This window comes from Pleurodeles waltl, chromosome 10 (assembly GCF_031143425.1).
Source record: "Pleurodeles waltl isolate 20211129_DDA chromosome 10, aPleWal1.hap1.20221129, whole genome shotgun sequence".
Lineage (NCBI taxonomy): Eukaryota > Metazoa > Chordata > Amphibia > Caudata > Salamandridae > Pleurodeles > Pleurodeles waltl.
This window is the reverse complement of record NC_090449.1, coordinates 577,257,588-577,284,671: the sequence shown is the minus strand read 5'-3', so window position 1 is coordinate 577,284,671 and position 27,084 is coordinate 577,257,588. Positions and strand designations below refer to the sequence as shown.

Below are 27,084 nucleotides of genomic sequence, written 5' to 3'. Positions count from 1 at the left end.
CCTGACAAATTTTCCATAGTTGCTCCAGCATTTTGGGCTGTAGTCATGTCTAAAATCTCCATGGGAATTAAAATAGGAAACACACTTTTTAGACCCCCTTTTTTCTCTGCCCCCTCCTGACAGATCACCCCGAAATTTTCCATGAACAGCAAAAGTCTTGGGCACACTTTTGTTAGAAACTTTTGTGAAGATTCATCAAATGGCGGCAAAGATATAGGCAAGTCAAAAAACACTTTTTTTATGGGAACTAGGTCCTCACTATAACTACTTGCTGGCAACCACCAGTAGGTAATATATGTATCTGTATACATATTACCTACTGGCGGTTGGCTTCAGCGGAGTCCCAAAAAAAAGCACAAAAAAAAGAAAAGGAGGCAGGCAGGTATACCCTAACTTCCTTGGATTGGTCCTGGCGCCCACGCACCCCCCTAACAATTTTTATTTGTTGCCCTGGGGAGGTGATGGTCCCCGGGGCCCGGTAGGTTCCATGCCCTATTTCTCTATTTATTGTAGCCCCAGGAAGGTAGTGGTCCTTGGGGTTTCTAAAAGCCCTAGAATGGGGGTGTGAGCCCTCCTCCTTTATATTTACATTCCACCTGCCTCTGGGACCTTCCCCTTGAGGCAAACAGACTGAGAAGCACAGAAGACAGCGTTTTATTTTTAATTCTCTGCAAAATCCGCTGATCCTCCAATGGATTTTGCAGAAAATCTACCAAAAATTTTTTTAGGGGCCCTGGTGGGGTTACAACACTCATGACATGTTTTATAACATCATTGATAATGTCAATGAAATATCTGCAATAAAATTATTGAGGAGGAAACTGTGCATCGAGGGGGCGCAAGTTACTGTGAACAATTTCAGGTGTTATGAGAATTAACTAAAAAAGCTATATATGAGAGCAGGAGGAAGGCATCCGGTCTCCCTACTTATTGAGAAGACTAAGGCATAAGTAATTTGATTACAAACATGTGATTTTTTTTTTTTAAGTGTTGAAATGATCTAATTTGAGTTGCCATCAGTGAAGCCATAAATCTTAAACGATGTAGTAGAACATTTCATGAGTAATTCAATATGTCAGGCCAGAGCAGTGCATAGCGGGGGTGCAAGTTATAGTTAGCTCAGCTAACTGTAAATTTCTGTTGTGTTTTGGGGTCAAAATTGTAACGTTTATATATATATATATATATATATATATATATATATATATATAAATATATCTATATATATATAAACTTATTTGGATTTTTCAAATGTACTAAATGCAAAGTATGCAAAAATTGGGAAAATATTAAAACCATCAGGCAAGGAGACAGAACCATACATACGATAAAAGGCAGATATGACTGCAAGAGTGAATATGTCATTTACATTTTTAAATATAGCTGCCCCAAGATATATGTTGGCAGCACTAAACTACAAGCACATAAAAGGATACTACAACACTTTAGGGCTATAGCCAATAAAGACGATTCGTATCCGGTTGCCAGACATGAACATGAGTTCCATGGTGGACGAATAGAAGATGTTAAATACAGTGTAATTGGCGGGATAAGAAAAGATGTTTGTGGCGGTGACAGGGAGAAATATTTGAGAAAGTTAGAGTCCAGATACACACTGACACTAGATTCAAGAGAACCAGTGGGATTGAATTCCAGCGAAGAATTATATATACATTTGAGTTAATATATGTCTCCCACCTACGAGTTTAACATATTTCTCCCACCCAATATATTTCTCCCACCCATGATATAACAGATGTATAACAGCAAAATTACATTACATCACTTTAATGGGATGGACGGTATGGACATACTCATTGATATGTAGTTCTCACATTGAGTCTGTAACAGGTCTGAAGATATTCGATGAAAACTAATATCACAATTTCTGTTCCCTGTAGATTAATGATCATTTTTCATTTTTCATTGCTGATAACAACGATTACAACTATTTTTCATTTTGAGAGCAGGTTTCAAACAGATGACAAAAAGGATTAGTTACTTACCTGTAAATCCTAGTTCTCTTCCAGGGGTATCCTCATCAAAGTCATAAACATTGAATATTCCCGCCCTTGTGCGGGGACCCCGGAGCATATATATATAAAATACATACATATTATCATGTGTAAAACAGCAATGCAGGCTATAATCATAAATAGGCTAAAATGCTTTATTTCTATGCAAGTTTTTTTTTTTTTTTTTTTTTTTTTATATTATAAAATCACAATAGATCATAAATATCTACCTAAGCCCCAAAAACTGGACTTAGGGAAGTAAACAGCAGTAAATATCAGAGAAAAATAGAAAAAAACCACATTGAAAAACAATGAAGCATTCTTAGCCAATAGGCTGCATGCAGGTTAACACAGGAGAACCATAAAAACTTTGGCACCGTGCCTTTAAGACCCTGAGCACCTCCAGTATCCCACCATGCCTCAGGGGTGAAGGGAAGGTGACAGTTGGTTCACAGTTAGGTCAGTACTTTTTTACGGTGACAATCCGTGTAACTGATCAGAAAGATAATCTGTCCTGCACTTCTAGGAGACTTAAGTCCGGGGAGGAGGGTGGGTTGTTTATGACTTTGATGAGGATACCCCTGGAAGAGAACTAGGATTTACAGGTAAGTAACTAATCCTTCTCTTCCAGGGGATCCTCTTCAATAGTCATAAACATTGAATAGATTAGCAAGCCCATCCCTAAACTCTGCGGACTGTCCGAAAGAAGTGCAGGAAAGAATACATATTCATGCAAATAGATTTCTAAGAGAGGCCTGCCCCACCTGGGCATCGCTCTTGCATCCGAGTCTAAACAGTAATGCTTAGTAAAGGTATGCACAGACTTCCATGTAGCAGCCTTACAAATCTCGGAAATTGGTACATTGTTAAGGAGGGCAGCAGTAGCCGCTTTTCCCCTTGTGGAATGCGCTTTTGGCCTAGCCAGTAATTGCTTATTAGCCAGTTGGTAAGTGTTAACAATACAAGACACAATCCATCTTGATATCGTTCGTTTAGACGCTGCCTCTCCTGTTCTTAAATGACCATAATTCAGAAACAAATGGTTAGAATGTCTAATCGGTTTTGTTTTGTCCAAATAGAATTTCAGCACTCTTTTTAAGTCTAAAGAATGCAATGCTTTCTCAGCCGGAGTCTCCGGATTGGGAAAGAAAGTCGGTAAAGATATAGTCTGATTGATATGGAATTCTGACACCACCTTCGGAAGGAAAGATGGGTGAGTTCGCAGAACCACTCTATTATCGTGAAAAAACGTGTACGGTTCTCTGCAAGACAGAGCCTGAATTTCGCTGACCCTCCTCGCTGAAGTAATGGCCACCAAAAAAGCCGTCTTCCACGTAAGGTGCTGTAAAGAGGCCTTGTGGATAGGTTCAAAAGGAGGGCCCATAAGTTTTGACAGGACTACATTCAGTTCCCATGGAGGAGAAGGTCTCCGAATGGGAGGAAAAACCTTTTTCAAGCCTTCTAAAAAATCCTTGACTACAGGTATCGTAAAGAAGGATTCCTGAGAAGGCGACTTACGATACGCTGTAATTGCAGACAAATGAACCTTAATAGAAGATACCTGCAGACCAGACTTCGCCAGATGAAGTAAATAGGATAGTATGACGTCCTCCTGAGCTCGTATGGGATTTATACCTTGTTGAGAGCACCAGATGTAAAATCTCTTCCACTTAAAAGCGTAAGAACGCCGCGTGGAAGGTCGTTTTGACTCTTTCAAGATGCTCATGCACTCCTGTGAGAGCCCTAGGTGCCCATACTGTAGGAATTCAGGAGCCATGCTGTCAAGCTCAGAGAGGGAAGGTTGGGATGTAGGATTCTGCCTTCCATTCTGCTCAGGAGATCCGGTCTGCACGGCAACCTCCTGTGAGGTCTTTCCGATAAGTTGAGTAGGTCCGTGTACCAGAATTGGCGGGGCCATTGTGGCGCTATCAGAATCATTCTGGTTCTGGAGTTGTAAAATTTGTTGATTACTGCCGGTATGAGGGGAATCGGTGGAAAGGCGTAGAGAAATGTCCCTGACCAGTTGATCAACAGGGCATTCCCTTGAGATCCCGGACGGCAGAACCTGGATGCGAAGTCTGGGCATTTCTTGTTTGTTTCGTCTGCAAAGAGATCCAACTGAGGTCGACCCCATTGACCGAAGATGTCCTCGACGACTTCGTCGTGTAGCACCCAGTCGTGCGCGTCTTCCAGATGTCTGCTCAGGAAATCTGCCTCTACGTTTTGCTGACCTGGCAGGTGTACCGCTGTGATAGACATTCCCCTGGCCAGGAGCCAATGCCATATCGTTTGGGATTCTCGAGACAGAGGTAGTGATCTTGTTCCCCCCTGTTTGTTCAGGTAATACATTGTGGTTGTATTGTCTGTCTGAATTAGGATAGATTTCCCCTGAACCAATGGAGAGAAAGATTTGAGAGCCAGATGGACTGCTCTGAGTTCCAGTAGATTTATGTGATAGTTCTTTTCCTTGTCGGACCACAGACCCTGAGCTTGGAAGGAACCCAGATGAGCACCCCAACCCTGAAGAGACGCATCCGTTACCAGAGTGTCGACTGGAATTGTCTGGTGAAACGGAGAACCTATCGACAGGTGAGGTCTGTGCATCCACCATTGTAGTGATTGAAAAGCCACTGCTGGTAGTCGAACTCTGTCCTCCCAGTGACCAGTCTTTTGGCTCCAATTGTTCTCTAATGCCTCCTGAAGGGGCCTCATGCGTAGCCTGGCATTCGGGACAATGAAGATGCATGAAGCCATGGAGCCCAGAAGCGATGTCACCTGACGAGCTGTAGGTGCATCGGCTGTTAATAGATGTTGACACTTCCTGTGGATTGATAAAAGTCGTTCCTCCGAAGGATACACTCTTTGGAGCTCTGTGTTTAGTATCGCTCCCAGGTAGTGGAGGTTTTGTGTTGGAATCAAGGTTGACTTGTCGTGGTTGATTTGAAGACCTAGAGACTCGAAAGTTCTTAGAACGATATCTCGATGTTTTCTCGCCTGATCCGGAGATGAGGCCTTCACTAGCCAGTCGTCCAGGTAGGGATAGACGAATATTTTTTGTCTTCGAAGGTGTGCCGCTACCACTGCTACACATTTTGAAAAGACTTGGGGTGCAGACTTCAGGCCGAATGGAAGGACTCTGAATTGGTAGTGCTGTGACGCTATCTGGAAACGTAAAAATTTCCGATGTTTGGTTGCTATTGGGATGTGAAAATATGCATCCTGTAGGTCGATGGAGCACATCCAGTCTCCCTGATGCAGTTTCGGGACAATCTGGTGAAGGGCTAGCATCCTGAACTTTTGTTTTCTTATGTACTTGTTCAGGAGCCGTAAGTCCAGAATTGGTCTGAAGAGGCCCTGTTGACCTTTTTTCGCCACCAGAAAGTAACGGGAGTACACCCCTTTTCCTTTTTGTGCCGGAGGAACCTTTTCTACAGCTTTCTTTTGTAGGAGTGCGAGAACTTCCTTGCGTAGCAGGCTGAGATGAGAAGGAAAACACCTTGCTGGCGGCAAGTGTGGAGGAGGTTTTTTGAAAAGGAGAGAATAGCCATGTTCGACAATATTGAGCACCCATCTGTCTTTTGTGATTGAGTGCCACTCGCGAAGATGATGCGTAACACTTCCCCCCACCGGAGTGGTGCACAGTGCTGAGGGAAGCAATGCCTCATTGCTTTGATGGTGTCTTTGCTGTAGACTGTTGAGGTCTACTTGACCCTCTGTCTCTTGTGGGTCTACGTGCCTGAAACAGGGGACGTCCCTGTCGTTGTTGTGGCCTTTGAGACCAGTGAGGGGTTTGAACCCTCTGCTGGAATGGTCGTCTGTCATACGGCCTGTACCTCCGCCTGAAGTCTTTTTTACGTTCCAGGCCCACTGCCCTCATCGTGTCGACCTCCGTTTTCATTCGGGCCATCTCTTCATCCGCGTGGGTACCGAACAATGAACTCCCGCTGAATGGGAGGTTCAAAATGCGCTGCTGTGCTTCCTGTTTCAGACCCGTGAGCCGTAGCCAGGAAGACCTCCTAGCGCAGATTCCGTGCGCATACCCATGCGCAGCCAAATCCGCCCCGTCCGCCGCCGCGCTGATGACCTGGTTAGATACTAGGCCCCCTTCCTGCAAGATTTCCTGGAAGTCCTGTCTATCTTCCCTGGGCAACTTTTCTGTAAATCTGTGGAGTGAGTCCCACAGAGAGCGGTCATATCTGCCCAGAAGTGCTGAGGCGCTGGAGACCTTCATAGCAGATGCCGCCGTACCGCACATCTTTCTCCCCAGAGAGTCTAGGTGTCTGCTCTCCTTATCCGAGGGGACTGTGGAAGATGATGCCACAGAGCGTGTTTTTCTGGCTGCGGCTAAGATCACAGAGTCCGGTGGCGGATCCTTCCGCAGGAATAAAGGATCTTGTTCCGGAGCTTTGTATTTCTTTTGAATCCTAGCCGGGGCAGACTTGAGAGTGGCTGGAGACAGAAAAGTGTCCATAGTCGGTTGCAGCAAACCCGGTACTAGTGGCAGCAGTTTTCTCGAGACTGATCTGTGTTGTAGGGTCTCAAAGATAACTGAGGATGAGGTGGCCGGCTCCGGTACCTCAATATTTAGCTTCTGCGCTCCCCTTAGAAGAACCTCATTAAAAGTGGTGATATCATCCACCGGGGAAATCCTAGCAGGTGGAGAATCTGTGAGTGTGGGGGAGTAGCGCCCAACAGACGATCCTGAAGAAGACCAAGAAGGTGATCTTCTACGTGGTGTTCGTGACCTGGTTCTCCTTCGGGAACGGGACCTGCTCCGAGAGGCTGTAGCAGAGTGTGCAGGTCTTGTGGTCGGCTGACGAGAAGCAGAACGAGCCCGTCCTGCTCTAGCTGTAGGCGATGGCGTTCTCGGTAATGAGGCAGTAGGAGAATACATCCTAGAGTATTGTGAATCCGGGGATGCTGTGATGGGAGAAACATGCCCCGATGCTCTGGAATGGGATGATGCACTCCTTATAGAGACCACCGGTGAGGGAGCTTTGTCCGCTGGCTCTACTGCCTGTGACACAGCTGAAGGTTGTGTTGACGTCGATTGTATCCTCGACGTCGAAGGTTGCGATGGCTGATCTGTTCTCGACGTCGAAGGTCTTGACGTCGGAGGTCTTGCCGTCGAGTGTCTTGACGCCGATCGCGGGACCTGGACCTACTCGCCGTCGTGTGTCTCGACGTTGAGTGGCGAGTGGTCGACGGCGGATGTTCATGCCGTCGAGGTGTTTTTGGTGTCGTGTCCATCGACGCCAAGGGGTGAGACGTTCTCAACGGCGAACGGGAGCGCCGGAGATGACTCGACGCCGAACGGCGGCCTGCCGTCGACGGAGATGTACCCCTGTGTCCATGCTTCGACGTTTTGTCCCTCGACGTCGGTCTGGTCGCCGTCGACGGCGATCTATGCCGGTGAGACGGTGGTGCCGATGACGTCGATGGAGAACAAACAGGTACAATCCTACCTGTCGATCGGGCCATTCCTTCTGCTGTAGGTCTGGGAAGTGAAGAGGATGTTGACTTTTTCCTCTCCTGAAGCCCATGTAGCCTGATCTTCTCTCTGTCTTTGAGAGTCCTCCTTGACATGTTCTTACAATACTTGCAGGTGTCAGGACAGTGACTCTGTGGCAGGCAGACAATACACAGAGAGTGTGGGTCTGACTGGGCTTTCTTCTTCCCACAAGAAGGACATTTTACAAAAAGAGATGGCATTTTCTGTCAAAAAAGACTTCCAAACTCAGACAAAAGATGTTATCTGTCGAGTAAATAGGAAAAACACTATTTTTAAGGATTTTTCTGAAGAAAAACTCAGAAAAACTGAGAGCTCAATGCTCCAGGATCCTCTCAGAAGAAGCCGGAAAAAAGAACTAACCTAACTGTGAACCAACTGTCACCTTCCCTTCACCCCTGAGGCATGGTGGGATACTGGAGGTGCTCAGGGTCTTAAAGGCACGGTGCCAAAGTTTTTATGGTTCTCCTGTGTTAACCTGCATGCAGCCTATTGGCTAAGAATGCTTCATTGTTTTTCAATGTGGTTTTTTTCTATTTTTCTCTGATATTTACTGCTGTTTACTTCCCTAAGTCCAGTTTTTGGGGCTTAGGTAGATATTTATGATCTATTGTGATTTTATAATATAAAAAAAAAAAAAAAAAAAAAAAAACTTGCATAGAAATAAAGCATTTTAGCCTATTTATGATTATAGCCTGCATTGCTGTTTTACACATGATAATATGTATGTATTTTATATATATATGCTCCGGGGTCCCCGCACAAGGGCGGGAATATTCAATGTTTATGACTATTGATGAGGATCCCCTGGAAGAGAATGTTTGCACCAATGTGATTTATTATTTAGGGTTTTACATATATATTCTTCCCAAAGGCGTTGTTTTGCACATTACATGTATTATACTTTATTATTACTATGTTGCTTTAAGTGAACTATTTGTAACACGTCACACATGATATTTAAACTGGGCCAAAATGGCGGCCCACAGGTTGAGAAAGGTGGTGACGCCGAAACGCGTTCCTGTTTTGGTTGAATTAAACCTAATTTGCACATTCACGGAGTGCTGGTTGCCTTATTGATGTGAAAGGTATCGTCTTTATGTTAGACGCGGTGGCGCGCGTCAAATCCAGGCACCATTGGCAGTCAGGAGCGGCGAGGGAAATGCCGAATTCAAGTGTTGTTATATATATATATATATATATATATATATATATATATATATATATATATATATATATATATATTTTTCCGCACATATATGTCTTTATATATTTATATATATATATATATATATACAGCCAACATTAGATTTTAAAAAGGTAAAATAAACAAGTATTCCCTTTGTTTCCAGTACAAATCATTTTATTGTGCATAGATTGCTGGCAACCTTTTTAATTTATTTTTATATTGGTTACCCATTCCACCACAGTGTCATTGTTCCTTTAAACCCAGGGGCTTATTTACATGCCCATTGCGCCGCCGCTGGTGTGTCACTTTTTCCCATAAAACAATTGGCACATCAGCGGCTCAAGAGTTTGTAAATAAGCCCCCCAGTCTCTAAACATTTAGGCTATATCCTGACTTTCCAATTGCCATCTTGTTCTACACCACCCTGATATCTAAAGGTGGGGCTCATGGAAGATAAAATGTTGTAGAAATAAATATGGACAGAAAGGCTGGCTATTTCCCAGAGAATATATGCATACCAATATTGATTGCTTTGTGCCTTGTGACAGCTTCTCCTCCAGAATGCTGGCACAATATTTTAATTACATTATGCATGAAATAATGCATGATGTGAGCTGTTTACCACCTAATCATATTAGGTTCAATATACTTGAGACTAATTATGTGTAGAAATAACATTGGCATTTCTTTAACAAAAATCATAATGGTGCCAAAGTAGTCAAGTCTGGTAGCATGCACAACATTTTATTATAAAGGTAGAAGCAATTCTCTTTGTGTGCTTACCTTCCAATTTCCTCTTTAACATCATAGAAGGAATGTACCTTTCTCCCATGTCTTTCCTTCTTTACGGCCAATTCTTCCTTCTCTGTCAGACAGGCAAAAAATAAGTCATTGACACAATTTCCATTTCTTAGCACTGGGAATCACTGCTTTTTGAATAAGGCACTCACTGGCGTTTCTTTGGTGTGTCTTGCCTAACCCTAAATCATCAGACTTACAAAAAGAATACCCTGTTTTGAAATGCTTTTGGCTATAAATTATGCCTTGAAGATATTATGCTTAATTTAGCAGATGGAAGGTAATTATATGTGCTAAATAAAATAAAATGCCTTCTTAGTGCTAATTAGTGAGTCATTCGACCTTACAGGTAAATATCCCCTGGTTCTCAGAATGGGTCACATATATTAAGTCAAAGAATGAGACCCTCAGGCATGTCACATACCAGAGAAGTAGAAAATGTATTCGGGGCTTTTTATGATAAAAGCAGAAACACTAGAATTAACACTTTTAAAAGGCAATCCACCTCTACATGTCGCTTTAGATGGATGTAATATTTCAAGGGATTCAACACAAACACATGGCCTACCAACAAATGTCAAAAAAAGATCTTTGGTAGCTTGATATTAGTCAGGAGCACAGAGAACCTCAGATATGATGATATGCAGCTCACTCCTTGGTCACAACATAGAGTGAAGTGGATCAGAATTGAGTAGTGCCATACTGAGCCTTGAAATGCAAGAGAGGTATATTGTGGTAAATTGAAATAAGTCTGCTTATGAATTAAATAAATTATTGTTGAATAAAAACATTGGGAATCAAATGTCCTTATTGGCATACAGGAAGTACTAATTGAAAAGTGCTATAAACTTTTCTGGACTCCGAATGGAGTAAAGGTTTGCACTGTTTTTTATATACTGACCTTCCTTTTCCTCTTCTGAGTACTTTAATGTGGGTGTGTCTGAGGAAGAGATTTATCAAATATCATAAAGAAAGGTGCACTGGGTTACTCGACATCTATTAGCTAGGCTGTGGCCAGAGGCATTAAAAGGAACCTCAGCAAGTATCTATATAGGGGTCCTTAAATGGGTGGTTGGGGTATACGTCTATTGTTCAGACTATATCTTATTACCTACAAATGTATGTTTTTTCAGGAGTTATTCAGACTCACACAAATGTGGTGCAAGGGGTTGTACTTCACAACCTTCAGGTAATCTACCTCTCAGCCTCTTGGTCATTACAGCCGAAGTAAAAAGGTGTGTTTTAAATTTAATTTACCAGCGTGGAGAGCATTGCCATAGTCAAGCTTGCTTGTGACTAAGGATGGATGACTGTCCTGCGGCATTCTGCTGGGATCCATTAGAAAATTTTCCAGAGTTGGCGGAGGGTGTGCCAGCAGGAGGAGGTGATTGGGTTTACCTGTCGGATCATAGATAGGGAGGAGTCGAGATGATGCCTAGGTTGCAGGCGTGCTTGGTCGGTGAGGACGGGGCGCTGAGAGATGCGGGCCACCAGGAGTCATCCTCTTTGATATTGTTATGATCAACACTATAGAGAGCTGCTTGTGGAACTTGATACTGATCTGCTACTGCTCATGCAAATGGATGTTCTTTTCTGCACATTTTCTAGTAATTCATACCTCAGGTTACTCAATGAAACATACCTGTATCATTGGAGAATATTTTATAGAGCATTTCCAGCCATAGTGTTGCTCCTTATACTCTGATACGTGCTGTGTTGTTGTGTAGAGAGTGACACTTTACAATTTTTGTGTGATATCGTTCATAGGAAACCCCTTAATTGGTTATAGCTGGTCTAGGTAAAGAAGACCCATTCCATTCTAAATTTATAAAAGATGGCACAAATGTGGATTACAATGAGAAGCCTGTATCACAACAGTCACTTATCCATAATACTTGATTTGGTAGATTTCTTAAACTGTTAATAGATTTTGCTTTACACACTCCACGTACGGATGTCTATTAATGTACTATGGATTTATTCATGACGTCTGCCATGGTGGAATTTATTTTAGAAGCATTCTTTGTGCTAGCTGTATTACATTCCTCTTTGGCTGCATTCAGTGACTGTAACTGATAGCGCCATGATATGTAAACATGGCCCCTCCACATCAAAATAATCTAACTTTATAATTGTTTTCTTTTCTATCAAGTCCCTGTAGGTGGTGTTATGATATGCTCATCTTGAATCTTGACAACAAAACTACTTTTCATATGGCTGATGATCAGTTATTTTCACATGTACTGTTCTCACCTGCAGCTGCTGTAGTGATTTTGGGTCTCACTTGTACTTCAGCGGGTGGCCAGCTATCTGTAAGGGTAGTGGAGGTATTTCTGTCCACTGTTCTGGCTAACCTACCGCCCTCCACACTAAGAGAGCTCCACTGGCCTAATGGAGAGCTCTTTGTCTTCACAGGAGCAGCAGCCACAATGGCTCCTGTGGTGACAGTGAACGTCTGATGAATTGCCAAAATGTTTCACTTTCCAAAAACAAACTCCTAAACCGGGACTTCATTTTGGAAAAATGAAAAAGAAAATTGACCCTGAAACTCAGTGATTTTTATCTCAGAGTATACGAGTCAATTAAAACAAAAGACATCAAACTGTACACTCAAAATGGGTGGGCTGTTTGACATACTACATACCCATACCCATGACCCCAACACTGTTGGGCCAGCAGCATAGGGTCAGGGTGAACTGCTTTCGGAAATATAACAGTCCGCCCGACCCAAATAGTTGTGCCAAACTCTAAATGAGGCTATTAACCTACAATTTTCATTCAGCATTGTCTTCCCTGGTGAAGAATGTTGTAAAAATCTGTGACACAAGACAGATAGTAGTTACATCAAACTGCTCCTTGTACAGTCTGTCTGTTGTGGTTTCATTGACACATTCATCACTTCCCAGTACTGTGCAATGTACTTGTTTATCAAGATAATGTTATGTTTTGTTCATTTGGAGTGTTTTTCAAGTTAATTGAATGTATTAACATATTACATTGTGTTTGTTCACTCTAAAAAAGCAAAATATGAATTATCACTTTTGAGTTTAGTTCTTCCACAGACAATAGTATCTAAACCTAATCTGTCCCTACATCTATGTTCCTCTTTAACTTACTTGACTGTATGGTACAAATATCTGTAGAAAAAAAATCCAATGCCCTGAGTCAGTTACTTCCTTAGTCAGCCCACTGGCTCTATGGATGTTAATACAGAACAAGTTACATCTATTTTGCGCCCTACAACGGGACACTAAAAAGACTAAGGGGCATATATACATGAAAGTGGTGCATCAGCATTAAAGCACCACTTTTGTTGCGCTCCCTGTGCCCTCCTAATGGCACCATGGATGCGCTATATTTACAATATGATGTACCATGGCGCACAATACCACAATAGTGTCAACGTTTTTGGTGCTATTGTGGTTCTTTGCTGCACTAGCGCCAAAAATGTTGACGCTAGCCCAGCAATGCACAGGGAGGCCCATAGGAGATTATGGGTGAATCCTTTTATCGTCTGCCCTGGGCAGTCATTAAAAATTACGCCAAAAACGGCACAGTGAAAGCTTGTAAATTTTAGTGCACCATTTTTTGGGGCCTCCCTGTGTGGGAAAGCCCAGATGAATACATTATGCCTGGCGCAGGCATAATGTGGCACAAGGGTTCACAAAGTGGCGCAATGCATGCATTGCTCCACTTTATAAATATGGTGTGGGGAAATTGCCTCCTTAACCCTACTTTAGCGTAAAACAATTTCCGCTAGTGTGCCGCAAGGAGGCGCAAGAGGCTTGTAAATATGCTGCAAATACTATAAATTGAAGGTCTCAACTCTTGGTGATAGATTGTAGTTACTAACTGAGATGCAGCTCTTTCCCGTGCTACTGACAGAGTCACCGCTAATTTGTGCTTTATTTCTAATTGCTGCAGTAAGTTTGTGTGATAGTGTATACAAGATGTAAGAATGTACTATTCCTTTCTAGAACCTGAACCCACAATGACTATGCTAAATCCAGTGTCAGGATATCAACCTTTTTTTCATAGGTGCTTTTAGTATACTCTGTTATATTGAATACAAATATTTAGCTTTTGAATCTTTTCAGTTCACTCAACTAAATTGCCACGTATAACATCAACATCTATCTGACCAACACCTAATGTTTCAAGATGAACACACATATAACAAATTGATTAATTTGATAACTGACATGTTTCTGATTAGTCCTCCACAATTTCTCAAATAGCTTTTTGGTAGTATTAGGACTCTGTGCACTGTAACATTGCCGTTTTGTGTCATAGCTCATGCACTCTTTCCATACAAGTGTGAGGAAATTATGGTTACACCCTCAAGGGTTCATTTAAAGTTTCATCAAAGCCATGGTAAATTGTCTCAGGAAATGCCATAACTGCTTGTAAGTTAAATGTCACATATGGGCTTAAGTGTACATTTAGAGAACCCACACTTATAACTAAAATGTATGGCTCCAGGTACACAATTGTGTATTAGTTGTTTGCAGTGTAAAGCCCTGCTATAAAACATTGCAGAAAAATGCCAGATTATAGAGAAAATATGCATTTTTACAATAGCTATGACGCATCAAGGGTTCTTTGTTAACCCACAGGGTTGGATGTTCATTGTATAAAAGTGGGGCATGCTGAATTGCAAAGAAAAATATGTCCCTACAGTAAGCACATTTTTCTATGTGATGATTGTCAATGGAATCTATTTGTACAATTTTGCCTAGGAAAATTATATAAACTTGTTTAAAATCTCTTTTTTACTAATTAAAAAAATTACAGTTTAATTGTGAAAGAAGATTTTAGATATCTCTAGTAGAAGTGTATCTTTTAAAAATCCCACTTAGTGCTGCTAAAAGCAGAGCAGTGCTTAACCAGCTAGCTGTTGTCCTTTCTTTCACTGGTAGTAATAAACACTTCAATTAGGTGTGAGGTGTACTGCTGCCAAGAAAAAATAAAATAACTTCTAAAGGCAGGAATTTTGCAGTTGAAAGATACTGAATCACTTAGATAGAATGGGCCACTTGGTAACAGACAGGAATTCGGAGCTTCACAAAGATTCAGAGCAACAGTTTTCCTTTTCACATGACCATGCCATCATGAAGCCCAAATGACGAAAGCCTTTCATCTAAGGGGGTCTCTCAAACAGCTTCCTTTACTGCCCAAAGCAGGAGACGAATCTGCTCCAAGATCAGGAGATAGAAGTGGTTCTTCATTACTATAGGGCTCAATCTGGGAGAGGACTCAGAACTATCGAGGGGTACATTGTCATCTACCTCTTTAAACAGAGGCCCCTGGAAAAGTTTACAGTGAAGTGAAACAGGGAAGGCTGAAAAAGAGGGATGAGTTTTGATAGGAATTATTCTGTAGGAATTGAGCCTAGGGACACCACTAATCACTGGGTGACAAAGGGGCCATGTCATCAGTCTCTGGATCTGAAAGAAGACATCTGAATGGGGAAGTAGTATTCTGACTGAGCTGTTAGAGAAGAAGCCTTAAGGATTCCTATCTTCTCCAGCACCCACTGACTGTAACTCCTCTAAGAGGTTACCTGACTTGCTTTCTGTTAACTGTCTCCTGGACATAAAATGTTAATAAAGGGATCCGTCCTGTGGGGAAGAACGAGCTGACCATTTGGCAGAGTACCACACTGAAGTGGCAAGAAACTTGAACAGCAGAATATTAAGACCTATTGGATATGAGTCATGTTTTTCACTTACGGAGGACCTGGAGATGGCACCATAGTTCAAGGAGGGAGGCATGACCTAGCTGCCTACAACTTGCTTATTTGTGACACTCATTAGTTTTTTAAAAATAGAATTTGATACTTTCGTTTGGGGGTCAATAAACATTATCTGACCCCAGGGGACCTTTATCAGCTACATTCTTCAGCTGTACTCCACTGAAGAAATTAGAGAGACAAAAAAGTGACTAAAACAGAACACAGTGGGGCTGTGGCAAGGCATCAAAATCTATCCTAGCAACTAAGCAACCTTGTCAACTACAAACCCCAGCTTGGGCCTGCTTGGAGCATTTGGCACCATAGGGATGGCTTTGGCAGAAACTTGATGAAAGGCTTCACCATTTTGTCTTACCTCACAAAAAAACTGAAAATTAAAAGAGCCTAACTAGGATTTTGGTGGATGAAATATTCCATCACAAGTGTGATGAATATTCTGTCTGCCATATTACAATATCCATAATATATAATTGGATTGTAATACGGTGGAAAGGATATCTGTCACATATGGGACAGAGTAACCCCGTCCACCAAGATCATAATCAGGTCCAAAGTCACAAAAGACAACTTTTGAATGATTTGACTCGTATAAGGCATACTTGACACTCATCCTACCACGGTTGGCATGAAATATGCTTAGGCCCTAGTTTACTGTGAACATTAACTTCATTTGCTTGCTATTTCTTTGCAAGGTTTACCTTAAAACTTTAAAAATCTGTATAATCTGGTCACTCAGTGAGCTTTCCACAATTTTGAGTCAATTCCCCTTATTACATTTTACTTGATTGGTCTATAATGATTTTGGACTTTTATTGTGGCATGAACTTAACTCTAATTTTGTTTGGTACTACTTGAAAACATGAAACATTTCTCAGGGAAAGAACCTACTGCTTCTTCTATAGCCAGCATGTGTTGAGAAAAGTTTCTCTGTGTATTGTGAACTCACAATATAGTTTTGTTAAGTTAGGACAGGATCACCCCATCCCAAACTAATAATCCAGTTGTTACAAATTCTTATGGACATTTACTTTCACTTGGCACATTGTATTTGAGCTCTTATTCAAAAAGAAGCTTTATTTGACTTTAGTGAGTTTAATAGAAGCAGAAACAGTCCACATCAGAGGGTGTCAACAATATCAATACTTGCCGTAAGAGAAGTGTTTATCGAGAAACTAAATTGTAAATCTTGTGACATTTGTGCATTACTAAACTAAAAATACACAGTTATCAAACTTAAAATGCTAATGCATATCTATTTTACATTTCCTGACGTAGAAATATTTACAGTCTGAGGATAATCGTGAGCAAGAAAGTGCAAAAAGTATACCAATTATAAGAAATTAACATGCGGTTACCCTTCAAAATAATTAAAAAATAAATGCTAGATAGGAAAATTAACAACTGTGTGTTTTAAAAAGGATTTTGAAAATCTCGATTAGCTTTTGAAAACGGAACATGAATAATTATGGCTGCAATATCAATGTAACAGAGAGTTTGCCCAGTGGAAAGCCTGTGCCAAATATGGCACTGATGTTGTACAGTTAATGGTTATGATAACACATTATTTTGCTACATATTAGATCAATGAAGTATAACTGATGTAAATGGAATCCAGTGACTTTGCAAAGGACCATAGCGAGGCAGAAAGGTGAAACACAAATATATGCAAGCAAAACCAAGAATGATGGTGCAACAGTGGATATCATCACCTTCATGAACAATCAGTTCGGCTTTGCAGGACACTTCTCCTCCATAATTTTTAGCAACACAGGTATAAACACCCCCATCTTCCTGCACAGTGTTCTGCAGAATCAAGGAATACCTAGCGCCGTCCTTCATGTGACGAACCATGTCACTCTCCTTCAGTAAGGCGTTGTTCTGGTAGAATAGAGAAACGTGTTAGTGTTGTAGTAGGAGATGAGTGGATATTTGTGTTAACTATACATAAGCATGGAAATATATCGGCAAAGTCATACTCTTAAAGCTTCTTGAACTCTAGTTTCCTATATATACATTTTTCGGACATCTGAATTGGACACGTTTGCATCACCTGAAGCTTGTTGCTGGACCAGGAAGCAATAGAAGTTTCTTGTTGTCCCATTCTACAATTATGCCAAATGTAGTGGGTGTCATAACTATTTTGAATATGCATCAAAATAAACTATTTATTGCACTAATTGCAACAAACATTACATTCCTCACATTAAACTGGAGAACTAATTACACGATGTTTGATATTGTGGGATCCTAGCTCTCATGAGCAGCAGAGTAGCAAAGCAGCTGAGCACGTTCTACAATGAAAAAAGTTACTTACCTTTAGTAACAATATTTCTGGTAGATACATAATCTTCATGCAGATTCGTCATCTTTTGAATGCTCATTCTAGGCTTTGGACTGGAAAGGAAACATTTTCCCCGAGCAATAACTCTCAAGCCCCGGCAGGTAGCTGCATGCAGCTTCTGCCACGACTTGGCCTCACAATGAGATGGAACCAGGGAATATTAGGTCAAACCGGCATGTTGGTGTCAGCTCCTATGAATTATTCAGCTTTACATCGAGACATGAAGACATGAACTGAGAGTGACAAATAGAGCCCATAACATGTTTGAATTAACTTAATCCAGTGGCCTCCATAGATGAATTAAGTAGCAGGCTTCCTGGCCGCCAAAATGAGTCAGCGACTGCAGCAGGAAAGGAAAACAACTGGCACCACTCAGTCTCCAGGCTGGACTGTAGGACCTGACTATCCTGCTGATAGAGGAAGTCTGCTATGCATTTGAACCTCCATCACTTTGGGGTGGAGCTCCCAGTTGTTCTCCAGTGGGAGGCAACTGAGAACTTTATCATGTTGAGGGAGCTTTCTAGTTCAGCCACGACCTAGAAGATTCCCCATAGCTGCACCCACTTCAACAGGCAAACTGCTTTCCAACTCAGAGTCCACAACTCCACCCCACCCTGGATGGTGATATAATGGACTGTTGTACTACTGTCTAGCATAATCTCAACCGTGCTCTCTGAGATGGAATGGAGAAATGTCTTCACAGCACAGTGGACCACGAGCAGCTCAAGCACATTCAAGTGTGGGCAATCCTCTCAGTCTTGCGCCTTCATAACCCCAAGTTGAGTACCTTACCTCGGAGAGAAAGTGCCCATGACTATGATAAGTAGTTGTAGCCTATAGAGGGCAATGAGTGACCTTTTAGAAAAGTGGAGGGGTCCATCCATAAATGCAAATGGAAAATCTGCACTTGAGCCAAAAGACATTCTTGGTGTCGCAATAACTCTCTTCACAGACACAACTGGAGGCCTCTCATCCACCATATGGCGTGAGGCACCAACAGGATGCACAAGGTAATGAGGCTTAACAGGCACAAGACCTGCAGAATTGGTATCTGGACTTCAGTTCGACACATTAGAATCATTATCCATATATGCAATGCACTGAGGAGGGGAGACCATCATAATGGCCGTCTTGAGCACCTGCCCAATAAAATCAGCCTCTGTGTCGAAGTGAAGGGAGATCTCTGGAGGTAGATGGAAAAGCCCAGGTCATGGAGAACAGACATTGTTTGCTATAGATGTTCCTGGCCAGCATCAGGGAATCACCTTAACCAGCCAGTATTCCAAGTATGAAAGAACATGGACTCCCAACCTTAGCAGCAAAACTACAGCACCTGTAAAGGCATGTAGTTCTTAATGGGAGGACAAAAAAAAATGATAGTGCTGGGATACCACAGTGAAACTCAATTAGTGCTGTGAGCAGGGAGAATCGAAATATGGAAGATATCATCCTGAAAGTACAGGAGCACTGTTGCAATTGTCATCCACCCATTGGGTCAGAGCCCAGGCCTTTGCCACCTTGCTGGCCCAAGCTAATTATGTTTCCTCTTCAGCAGCAGGAACAAAGGCAGCAGAACACAAAATAAGTCATTAACAGTGCTTCCCTCAGCTCCTGAGCAGTAAAGTGTGGGGATAAAAATCTGCATTTGTTAAATACTGGTCACTCTGCACCAGGGTGTGCAACAATGGGGGAAGCCCTGACAACAGGAGCCAAAACAGGATGGAGCTCCTATGTGAAGTGTTGGTGGGAAAGGCCCTGCCAGTAATGTCAGCGAGGGGCGGAGCTGAGACTCCAAAAGCATATGTAACCAGTGGCTCCTGGATAACGCAATCTTGAACTGTCCCAGCATGCTGTGCAGGAGGATGGAACAGGGGCGGAGAGATAATGTGGCATCCCATGATTGGCCAGGGGTGCCTGGCTTCTAGAATCTTCCACCTCCTTTAAAAAAATCTCATACTCCATGATGCCAAAAAAGACTAAGGAATCTGCCCAATTTGACCCCAGGACCAGTGGGTCACTCCAAAGGCTGGTGAAGATGGCCCCCTTACACCCACTGTTGGGAGAAAGATCAGCACCCATGGGCCTGGAAACAAAGACCAGGAGGACAGCTAGTACAGGGAACGAGTGAAGCCAACTTCTTGCAAAATGCACCACCTTAAAGAAAGAAAGGTCTGCTAAAACCGACAGAGCTCACAACCAGAAGTAAAATGAGCCCAAGATTGTCCAGAAAGGACCCAATGGGGCTGGTGATATGGCTTATTAAAGGTTGGCAACCTTTAAACTTTTTCAAAAACTGTGCGTGTGGGGCTCTGGTACGTCAACAATTACACCAGGGTGGGCCTGAATCCGGGGGTCGAAGCGAGGATTTATTATTTATTTACACCCAAGCATACGCCATACACGGGGCCCATCCTCAGGCTATTTCCTGCTCGGGGGCTCCCAGCTGTCTAGGGGCCAACACAGAGAGTGAGAGGACAGGGAGGAGACGGGGATCCTAACTCTGGGCCCCAGAGAGCAAACGAAGTGATGGAGGGCATCACTGCGCTCACCCTAGCAGTGGTCGGCTTGCCCCGCTCCCTGTGTCTGAGGGGAGTGGGCAGCTACCACCAAAGTAAGCATCCTGCCACACGAACGGCCAGGAGAGAAGAGATACTGGCTGCTGCTGCAGCAGAGGAGATGTTGCATGCACGGTGAGCTGGCTAGGCAGCGTTGGAGTGGAGATCCTGCTCTGACCTCTAGAAAACAATTACATAACTCGCAATGGGGTGTCTTGGGTGAGACCAGGCACCCCTGAGAAGGAAACAGGAACAAAAAGCTACACAGCTCTTCCTGATATAGCGGGAGAGTCACTACAGAAGATATTCATTGCTCCTGGCTGGAACGCTCCATAAAGCCCTGGGGAGCTTCCTAATTTTGCACATTTCTCTTGCCTTGTGGTGGCCCCAGGACAACAAAGGTACCACCAACAAACTTGGAAAGTGTAGTGGGGGCTGTAGGAATTACATTTGTTTGAGGGTTCAAGAAATCTATGACACTTTGAGATTTTAACCTATTTTTTAAAAGTATTTCAAAGGAATACAGCCCTCTCTAGGCACTGTTTCTATGGGTGCATTTTCTGTGGCCTAAAAGTGTTTAAGGAAGATACTGACTTATGGAATACAGTACTCTCTAGGGGCTTATTGACATGGCTTTTGCCTAATTGATGTTGTTTATCAATCTCTCTCCTGCCCCTTCGATTGCTATGATTGTGCTTCTCCTTCCTGCAGGATGCATCTTCAGTTAGTTTTAGCGCAAGGATGCCAGTATCGGTGACAGTATGCGCTTTATAAATTTGCTAAATAAATGTAGCCTGAATGTGACACCTTCTAGAGGTTGTTTTTTTGGTTGCACCTTAAGTTGCCTGGAAGTATAGAAAAAGTACACACACACAACTTATGCTCATTTGAAAATGCTTTATTGATACAACAAATTTGAAAGTAATTACTGATCAAGGTTGACATGTTATTGATATTAATAATTGCAACTACACATGGTTATTATTGATTATCCTACTTACACACAAAGCAATGTTTTTAACATCAGGTTTGTTGTCTGGTAACATGAAAACTCTTTCGGGGTCATATGTGATTTTGCCATGTCTTCTATGGTATTTTCAATCTGCCTGATGTAGCTATTGTAATTTATGTATAGTATTTAGTTGTTTACATATGTAATAAATGCACTTTTCCTTTTCTAAGGAAAAAGCACAGACTGGACAATCATTTATTCAGTGTTATTATTGTGTGCCAGTCCACATCACATACCCTGAGTAGGTCTTGGGCTGCTCTGTTTCACTATCCTGAGAAAGTCAAGCGCTACAACGGGGTGCTTGGTTCCCAGTACGAGAAATTTGTGGACTTATTCCTTCTGCAGGCCTCACATCCTGCACGACTAATAACCCAATTTCTGACAGACAACAACCAATATCCAAAGTTCAAAGGCAGTAGGGCCTGTTTCTGAGACAGCATTTTTAATTTGTCAACAGGATCAGAAGATGAAGATACAGAATAGGACTAAGACCTTCATCTTTCTTGGGGACCAAGAATAAAGGGAACCGAAGTACCTCTATTCTGGAGGCACCACTTCTCTGGCCCTTTTCCAGCAAGGTGAGGGTGTTGGCCTCCTGAATCAAGGCATGAGCTTAAGAGAATGATCTGCTGAGAGGAGAGTGCTCTGGTGGGAAGGGCAGGAAGGGAAGCAGTTGCCCCGAAGGATTAGCTGTAACACTCAGCGGTCCACTGTATTTGCCTCCCATTGATTGATAAAATAGGAAGCTCTCTCTCTCACCAGAAGCTGATGAAATGAAGAGGGATGTCTAAGGGTTTCGGTGGTGGCAGTTCATGCTGAGGATGATGGTGGACGCTATATCTGCTGATGATGATCCCTCTGAGATCTACCTGGCTCGAAAAGAACAGGAAAGGCATTTGGGTTCTGGCTGGAAGGCAACGTGTGAACACACAGGCCCTGCGTGACAGATGGGTGGAAAAAAGGTTAGGTCACACAGAACAGGCCTGTGCCATCCGTCAATCTGGAGGACTGCTGTGCTCGAAAAGGGTTTCTCCCTGGCAGCCATTAGAGGGTCCGGTAGAGCTTCACTGAATGGGAGCTAAGGCTCCACAGAACACATGGAGATTTGCAAGATGTCCATTAGAATGTTTGATGTAATATCTGCAGAAGACAAAGTTAGGCCCATGGCTCGCATGGCCTTACGGACAACTGTTGTGAATTACGAGGCACGCTCCAGTAGCAATTAGTATTGTAAAGAAGTCATAGTCCTCTATGAGTCAATAATCCCTATCTGCTATAGCCAGGCATCTACCGCATATGAATATGAACTGAAAATCTTCTGTAAGTGGGCATAACATTTTGGCCCTGGAGAATGGCTCACCCAGTGGTGCCTCTTTAGAAGGGCCTGAATGAGGGATGGCTCCTTAGTTGTTTTTTTATTTTGCTTTGATGTATTTATCAGCAAGCTTTAGATTGTTGCAGGATCCTCTTGAACAGGAAGAATTGCACATAAAGTACTATGTTGTGTTGTTGTCCATGTGAGACCATATTATAGGAATAATGTGTTACTGGAGAAGGCAGGGCATGCAACTGGAATGGGATTGACCTCCAATAGTTTTGAAGATAACCTTGACAATCCTAAAATGCTATGACGCCTCATCAAGCTCCACCGGATGGCAGTCCAAATGAATGTCAAACTTTGGAAACAATTTGGCTTGGCGCACTGTAGAAATAAGATCTTCAGTTTGCAGAAGAGGAAAGCTTGCCACCGAAATTGCATTGTTCAAGCACCTTAAGTCTCTACTAAGATGCTATTTGCCAGATTTCCTTTTTGCCCAAACTATGGCGAAAGACATAAGAAAGCATCCATAGGATACCACCAGTGTACCACCAATTTCTCACACATCCTTTTTTTGACAGTTCTCTTCGTACACTGGGTGGAACACTTCTTAATATATGTTAGACCAAATTGCCATCCTTCCATATCTTCATAGTGTGTGCAACGTTTCTAATCTTACCTAACTTTTCATCAAGCATCTTACTATATTTATATACAAAGCCCTTGTTTGTGCATCAACGAGTAATAAAGGAATCTTCAGTTCCAGGTCAAAAAAACATTGCTAAATCTCTAGTGCTACCAACCTACAACATGTATGTCCTTCTTTAGAATGTAAATGTTTCCTTTTCATTTTTTTTTCATTTGATCTAATTTCAGACCAGGCATACCCTAAAAAGATCAATCCTACTTTCTTCAAAAACTATGGTAGTGACAGCAAGAGGTAGTAGAAACGTGCCACTATAATAGTTTTTGTACCGAAATGATAGCAATTCAAGCATCTGAATCCAATCCAGAATTTGTGGCTCCGCACAGGTTTTATACATTTCATTAGCATTTCCAAATTCACAGGTGCTAGCAAAACCAAATCATTTAGCTTCTCTCCCATATATAGAATCTTTGCGATCCATGCCAAAATTATCAACTTTGTTACATTTCCAACATTCTTGCCATAGGGCAGGACAATTCCTAAAAGAAGATATATGAGTAGGTGAACTACACTTGTAAAACTTCACCTTTGTAGACTGCTTACTGAACTGTTTGAAATTATTCAATCGGGTTGCATATTTTTGTGGGAGTTGCCATGTGTGAAATCATGTAACTTTGGCTACTGTCAAGGTACCTTATTAGGTTTCTAATTGGTTGGCATTTTTCTTGAGAATTTTCTATCCTCGTGGCAATGTCTACATCCTTATCACAAGAGGGATTTTTACATGTTAACAAATGTTCCTAAATGTTTTTAGAATAATATCTGGCTACTAACTGAGTGCAAATGAGTTGAGACTCCTTTAGATACACAGTACGATGTCAATACATTTAATGCTGTGACACATATCCCTACAGATTCTTCGGGACATTGTACTCTAGTAAAAAAGGAGACAAATCCCTTGTCTCCCCCTCAAAACACAATTGAAGATGCTTGATTGCAATTTGGAACTTATATAAACTCCCACCCTTTGAGAATGTACAATTCAGGAAGAGTCTGAAACCATTTTTACCCTCCACCCCCACATAATAATACAAGAGGTTCCTTTTCGTGTCAGGTCTATAATGTTGGCCATCAATAACACCTAGAAATGAATTAAATAAATTAAAAGACTGGATCCAATACCGCCAACTCAAAGGAGGCCCACCAGTGTTCTGCATTTGAAGTAGAGTACAGTGTGCAAATCACTGTAAAGATGCAAAGAACCTGTACACGTGAGGATGTATGCACTGGTGGAAAAGGTGTGTGTAAATAACTTAGGAGGTCTTCAAAAAGTTCTGTCACTGAAAACAAATTGAAAAAAGGTGTGCAGATCACTGGCAAATCCTGAGTGAATGTCAAAGAGTACAGTGAGCAGATCACTGGCAAACATGGTAGCTCACAGGTTAAAAGTAAATAACTTTACTCAATGAACAAGTTACTTATCTTGGATGACAAATTATCTAGTAGAGTCATAGTCTAGTCTCAGATTCCTTACCTCAGAATCTCCCCTAGGCATCAGACTGGATCTGGATATTTTTTGTGCCATTGGGTGGCATTGGTTGACTCTCCATCTGCTGTTGGCGTTGTGGTTGCAGTGATGACGTTTCGGTCATATACGGGTGCTACTTTGGTGCACCCACGTCAGTTTCTTTTCACAACTTTCCACACCTGAAGGGCCAAGCCGTGAAGAACACTGAGATTGGTTCACCAAAACTAGGGCCCTGAAAGTGAGTCCCTGTCCCTAGAAGTCAGTTCCCAGAGCAGGCAGGATGGGTGGTTCGGTAAGGTATCTGCAACTAGAATATGTCTCTACAAGATAATTTGTTATCAAAGGTAAGTAACTTGTTCATCTGATAGAGACTTCTAGTTGCAGATTCCTTACCTTAGAATAGATACCCAAGCATTACCATCCCTGGTGGTGGGTCTGTGAACCAAGATCATACTAGCAAGTCCTTCAGGACAGAATGGCCAAAATAGCCGTCCCTGCATACCTGACTGTCAAGGCAATAGTGTTTGGTGAACGCATGCAGGGATGGCTACATTGCTGCCTGGTAAATGTCAAGGACTGGAACTCCGCGTGCTAACACAATGGTTGCAGCTGTTGCTCTGGTGGACTGAGCAAGCAAACCCATAGAGATGGTTCTCTTCTGCACCGCCTGTCCTTTCTTCGCACCCACATAACCCACCCGGAAGTCTTTGGTACGACTGAGGTAGAACGCCAACGCTCTTTTTGATCCAGATGGTGGAATCTCTCCTCCTCACGAGAAGGATGTGGGGGAGGATAAAAAGTAAGCAACGTGATGGATTGGCCTACATGAAAGGGCGTGACCACATTAGGGAGGAAAGAGGCCCTAGTACAAGGCACTACTTTGTCAGGATGGACAGAGATGAAGGGTGGCTTCGAAGAAAGAGCCTGTAGCTCACTCACTCTCCCTGCAAAGGTGATGGCCACAAGGCAGGCAGTTTTTAAGATGAGCAGTTGAAGAGGACACTTATGAAGACACTCAAAAGAAGCACAAATGAGAAAAGCAAGTACCAGGTTCAAGTTCCACTGGGACATTATGAACGGGGTGGGCGGGAACATGTGGGTAAGACCTTTAAGGAATTACGCTACAATGGGAGATTTAAACAAGGAGGGTTAATCATGAAGCCTGAGAAAAGCAGAGATTGCAGACAGATAACCCTTAATGGTGCCCGAAGCAGGGCCCTGCTAGGCAAGAGAGAGAATAAACAAGAGGCCTTCAGACAGAGGTGCATTAAGGGGATCAACGGTTTTGTTGGTACACCATGCCACAAATGTATGCCAACAACAGGCATATACCGTTTTGGTGGAAGGATACCTGGCTGCCAAGATAACATCACAGACTTAGGGCAGAAAGTCGAAAGCTGTCAACTACCACCGCTCAATCTCCACACAAGAAGACAGAGACTGGACATTTTCAAGTGGAGAACCCTCCCCTGCTGCTGCGATAGAAGATCCTCCAGAAGAGGCAGTCTGAGTGGAGGATCAATGGCCATGCTCAGAAGCTTGGGATACCATACTCCCTGTGCCCAATAAGGAGCCACAAAAATTACTTGAGCATGGTCATTCTTGATCTTCTTGAGGACTCTGGACATAAGTGGTATTGGTGGAAAGGCGTACAGGAGGCCTGAGTTCTACTCAAAATGAAAAGCATCGCTGAGCAAGTGCCGCCTTGGAAACTCCCAACACGGAAAACAGCTGACTTTGCGCATTCTCTGTTGAGGGGAAGAGATTTAACCAAGGCTCTCCCCACTGCTGAAAGAGGCCTTGAGCCACCTCCAGATAGAGATGCCATTCATGATTGACCATTCATCGACGGCTGAGTTTGTCTGCTCTGATGTTCAGAGGTGCAGCCAGATGTTGAACCACCAGGGATATGCCCTGCTGTTCCAGCCATGTCCAGAGAAGCAGGGCCTCTTGGCAAAGGCTCCAGGACCTCATCCAGCCCTGCTTGTCGCAGTACCACATGGCAGTGGTGTTGTCCGTGAACATCTGCACCATTTTCTTTTCAAGAGAAAGAAGGAATGCTTTCAATGCAAACCTGATCGCCCTGCGCTCCAGAAGGTTGATGTGGAGCCCGGCCTCCGCCAGAGACCAGATACTTCTGACCTCCACCTTTCCCAGATGGCCGTCCCATCCCAGCAGTGACACGTCTGACACTACTGTCATATCTGGTTGGGGAGAGGGATCTGCCTCTGACTCAATCGCATTTCTTTAACCACCATAGCAAATCTTGCACAGCTCCCTCCGAGATGCGGACATTGTCGGAGAGATTCCCCTGATGCTGCGCCCACTGCAACTTTAGGTCCCACTCCAGAGCCCGCATATGCCTTCTAGCATGTGTCACCAGCAGGATGCAGGAGGCTTTGAGGCCCAGCAGCCTCAGAG

General features: G+C 42.8%; 1 protein-coding gene across 1 annotated transcript in view; it reads right to left on the bottom strand.

Annotated features, from left to right (window-relative positions):
• The window catches only part of OBSCN (obscurin, cytoskeletal calmodulin and titin-interacting RhoGEF), a 1,961,032-nt gene that overhangs the window by 665,099 nt on the left and 1,268,849 nt on the right, over positions 1-27,084 (bottom strand). The window contains exons 104-105 of the mRNA XM_069211034.1: positions 16,973-17,141; positions 9,497-9,578 (exon numbers count right to left, since the gene is read on the bottom strand). Of these exons, the coding sequence (XP_069067135.1) occupies positions 9,497-9,578; positions 16,973-17,141 (251 nt within the window). The remainder of the gene's footprint in view (positions 1-9,496; positions 9,579-16,972; positions 17,142-27,084) is intronic.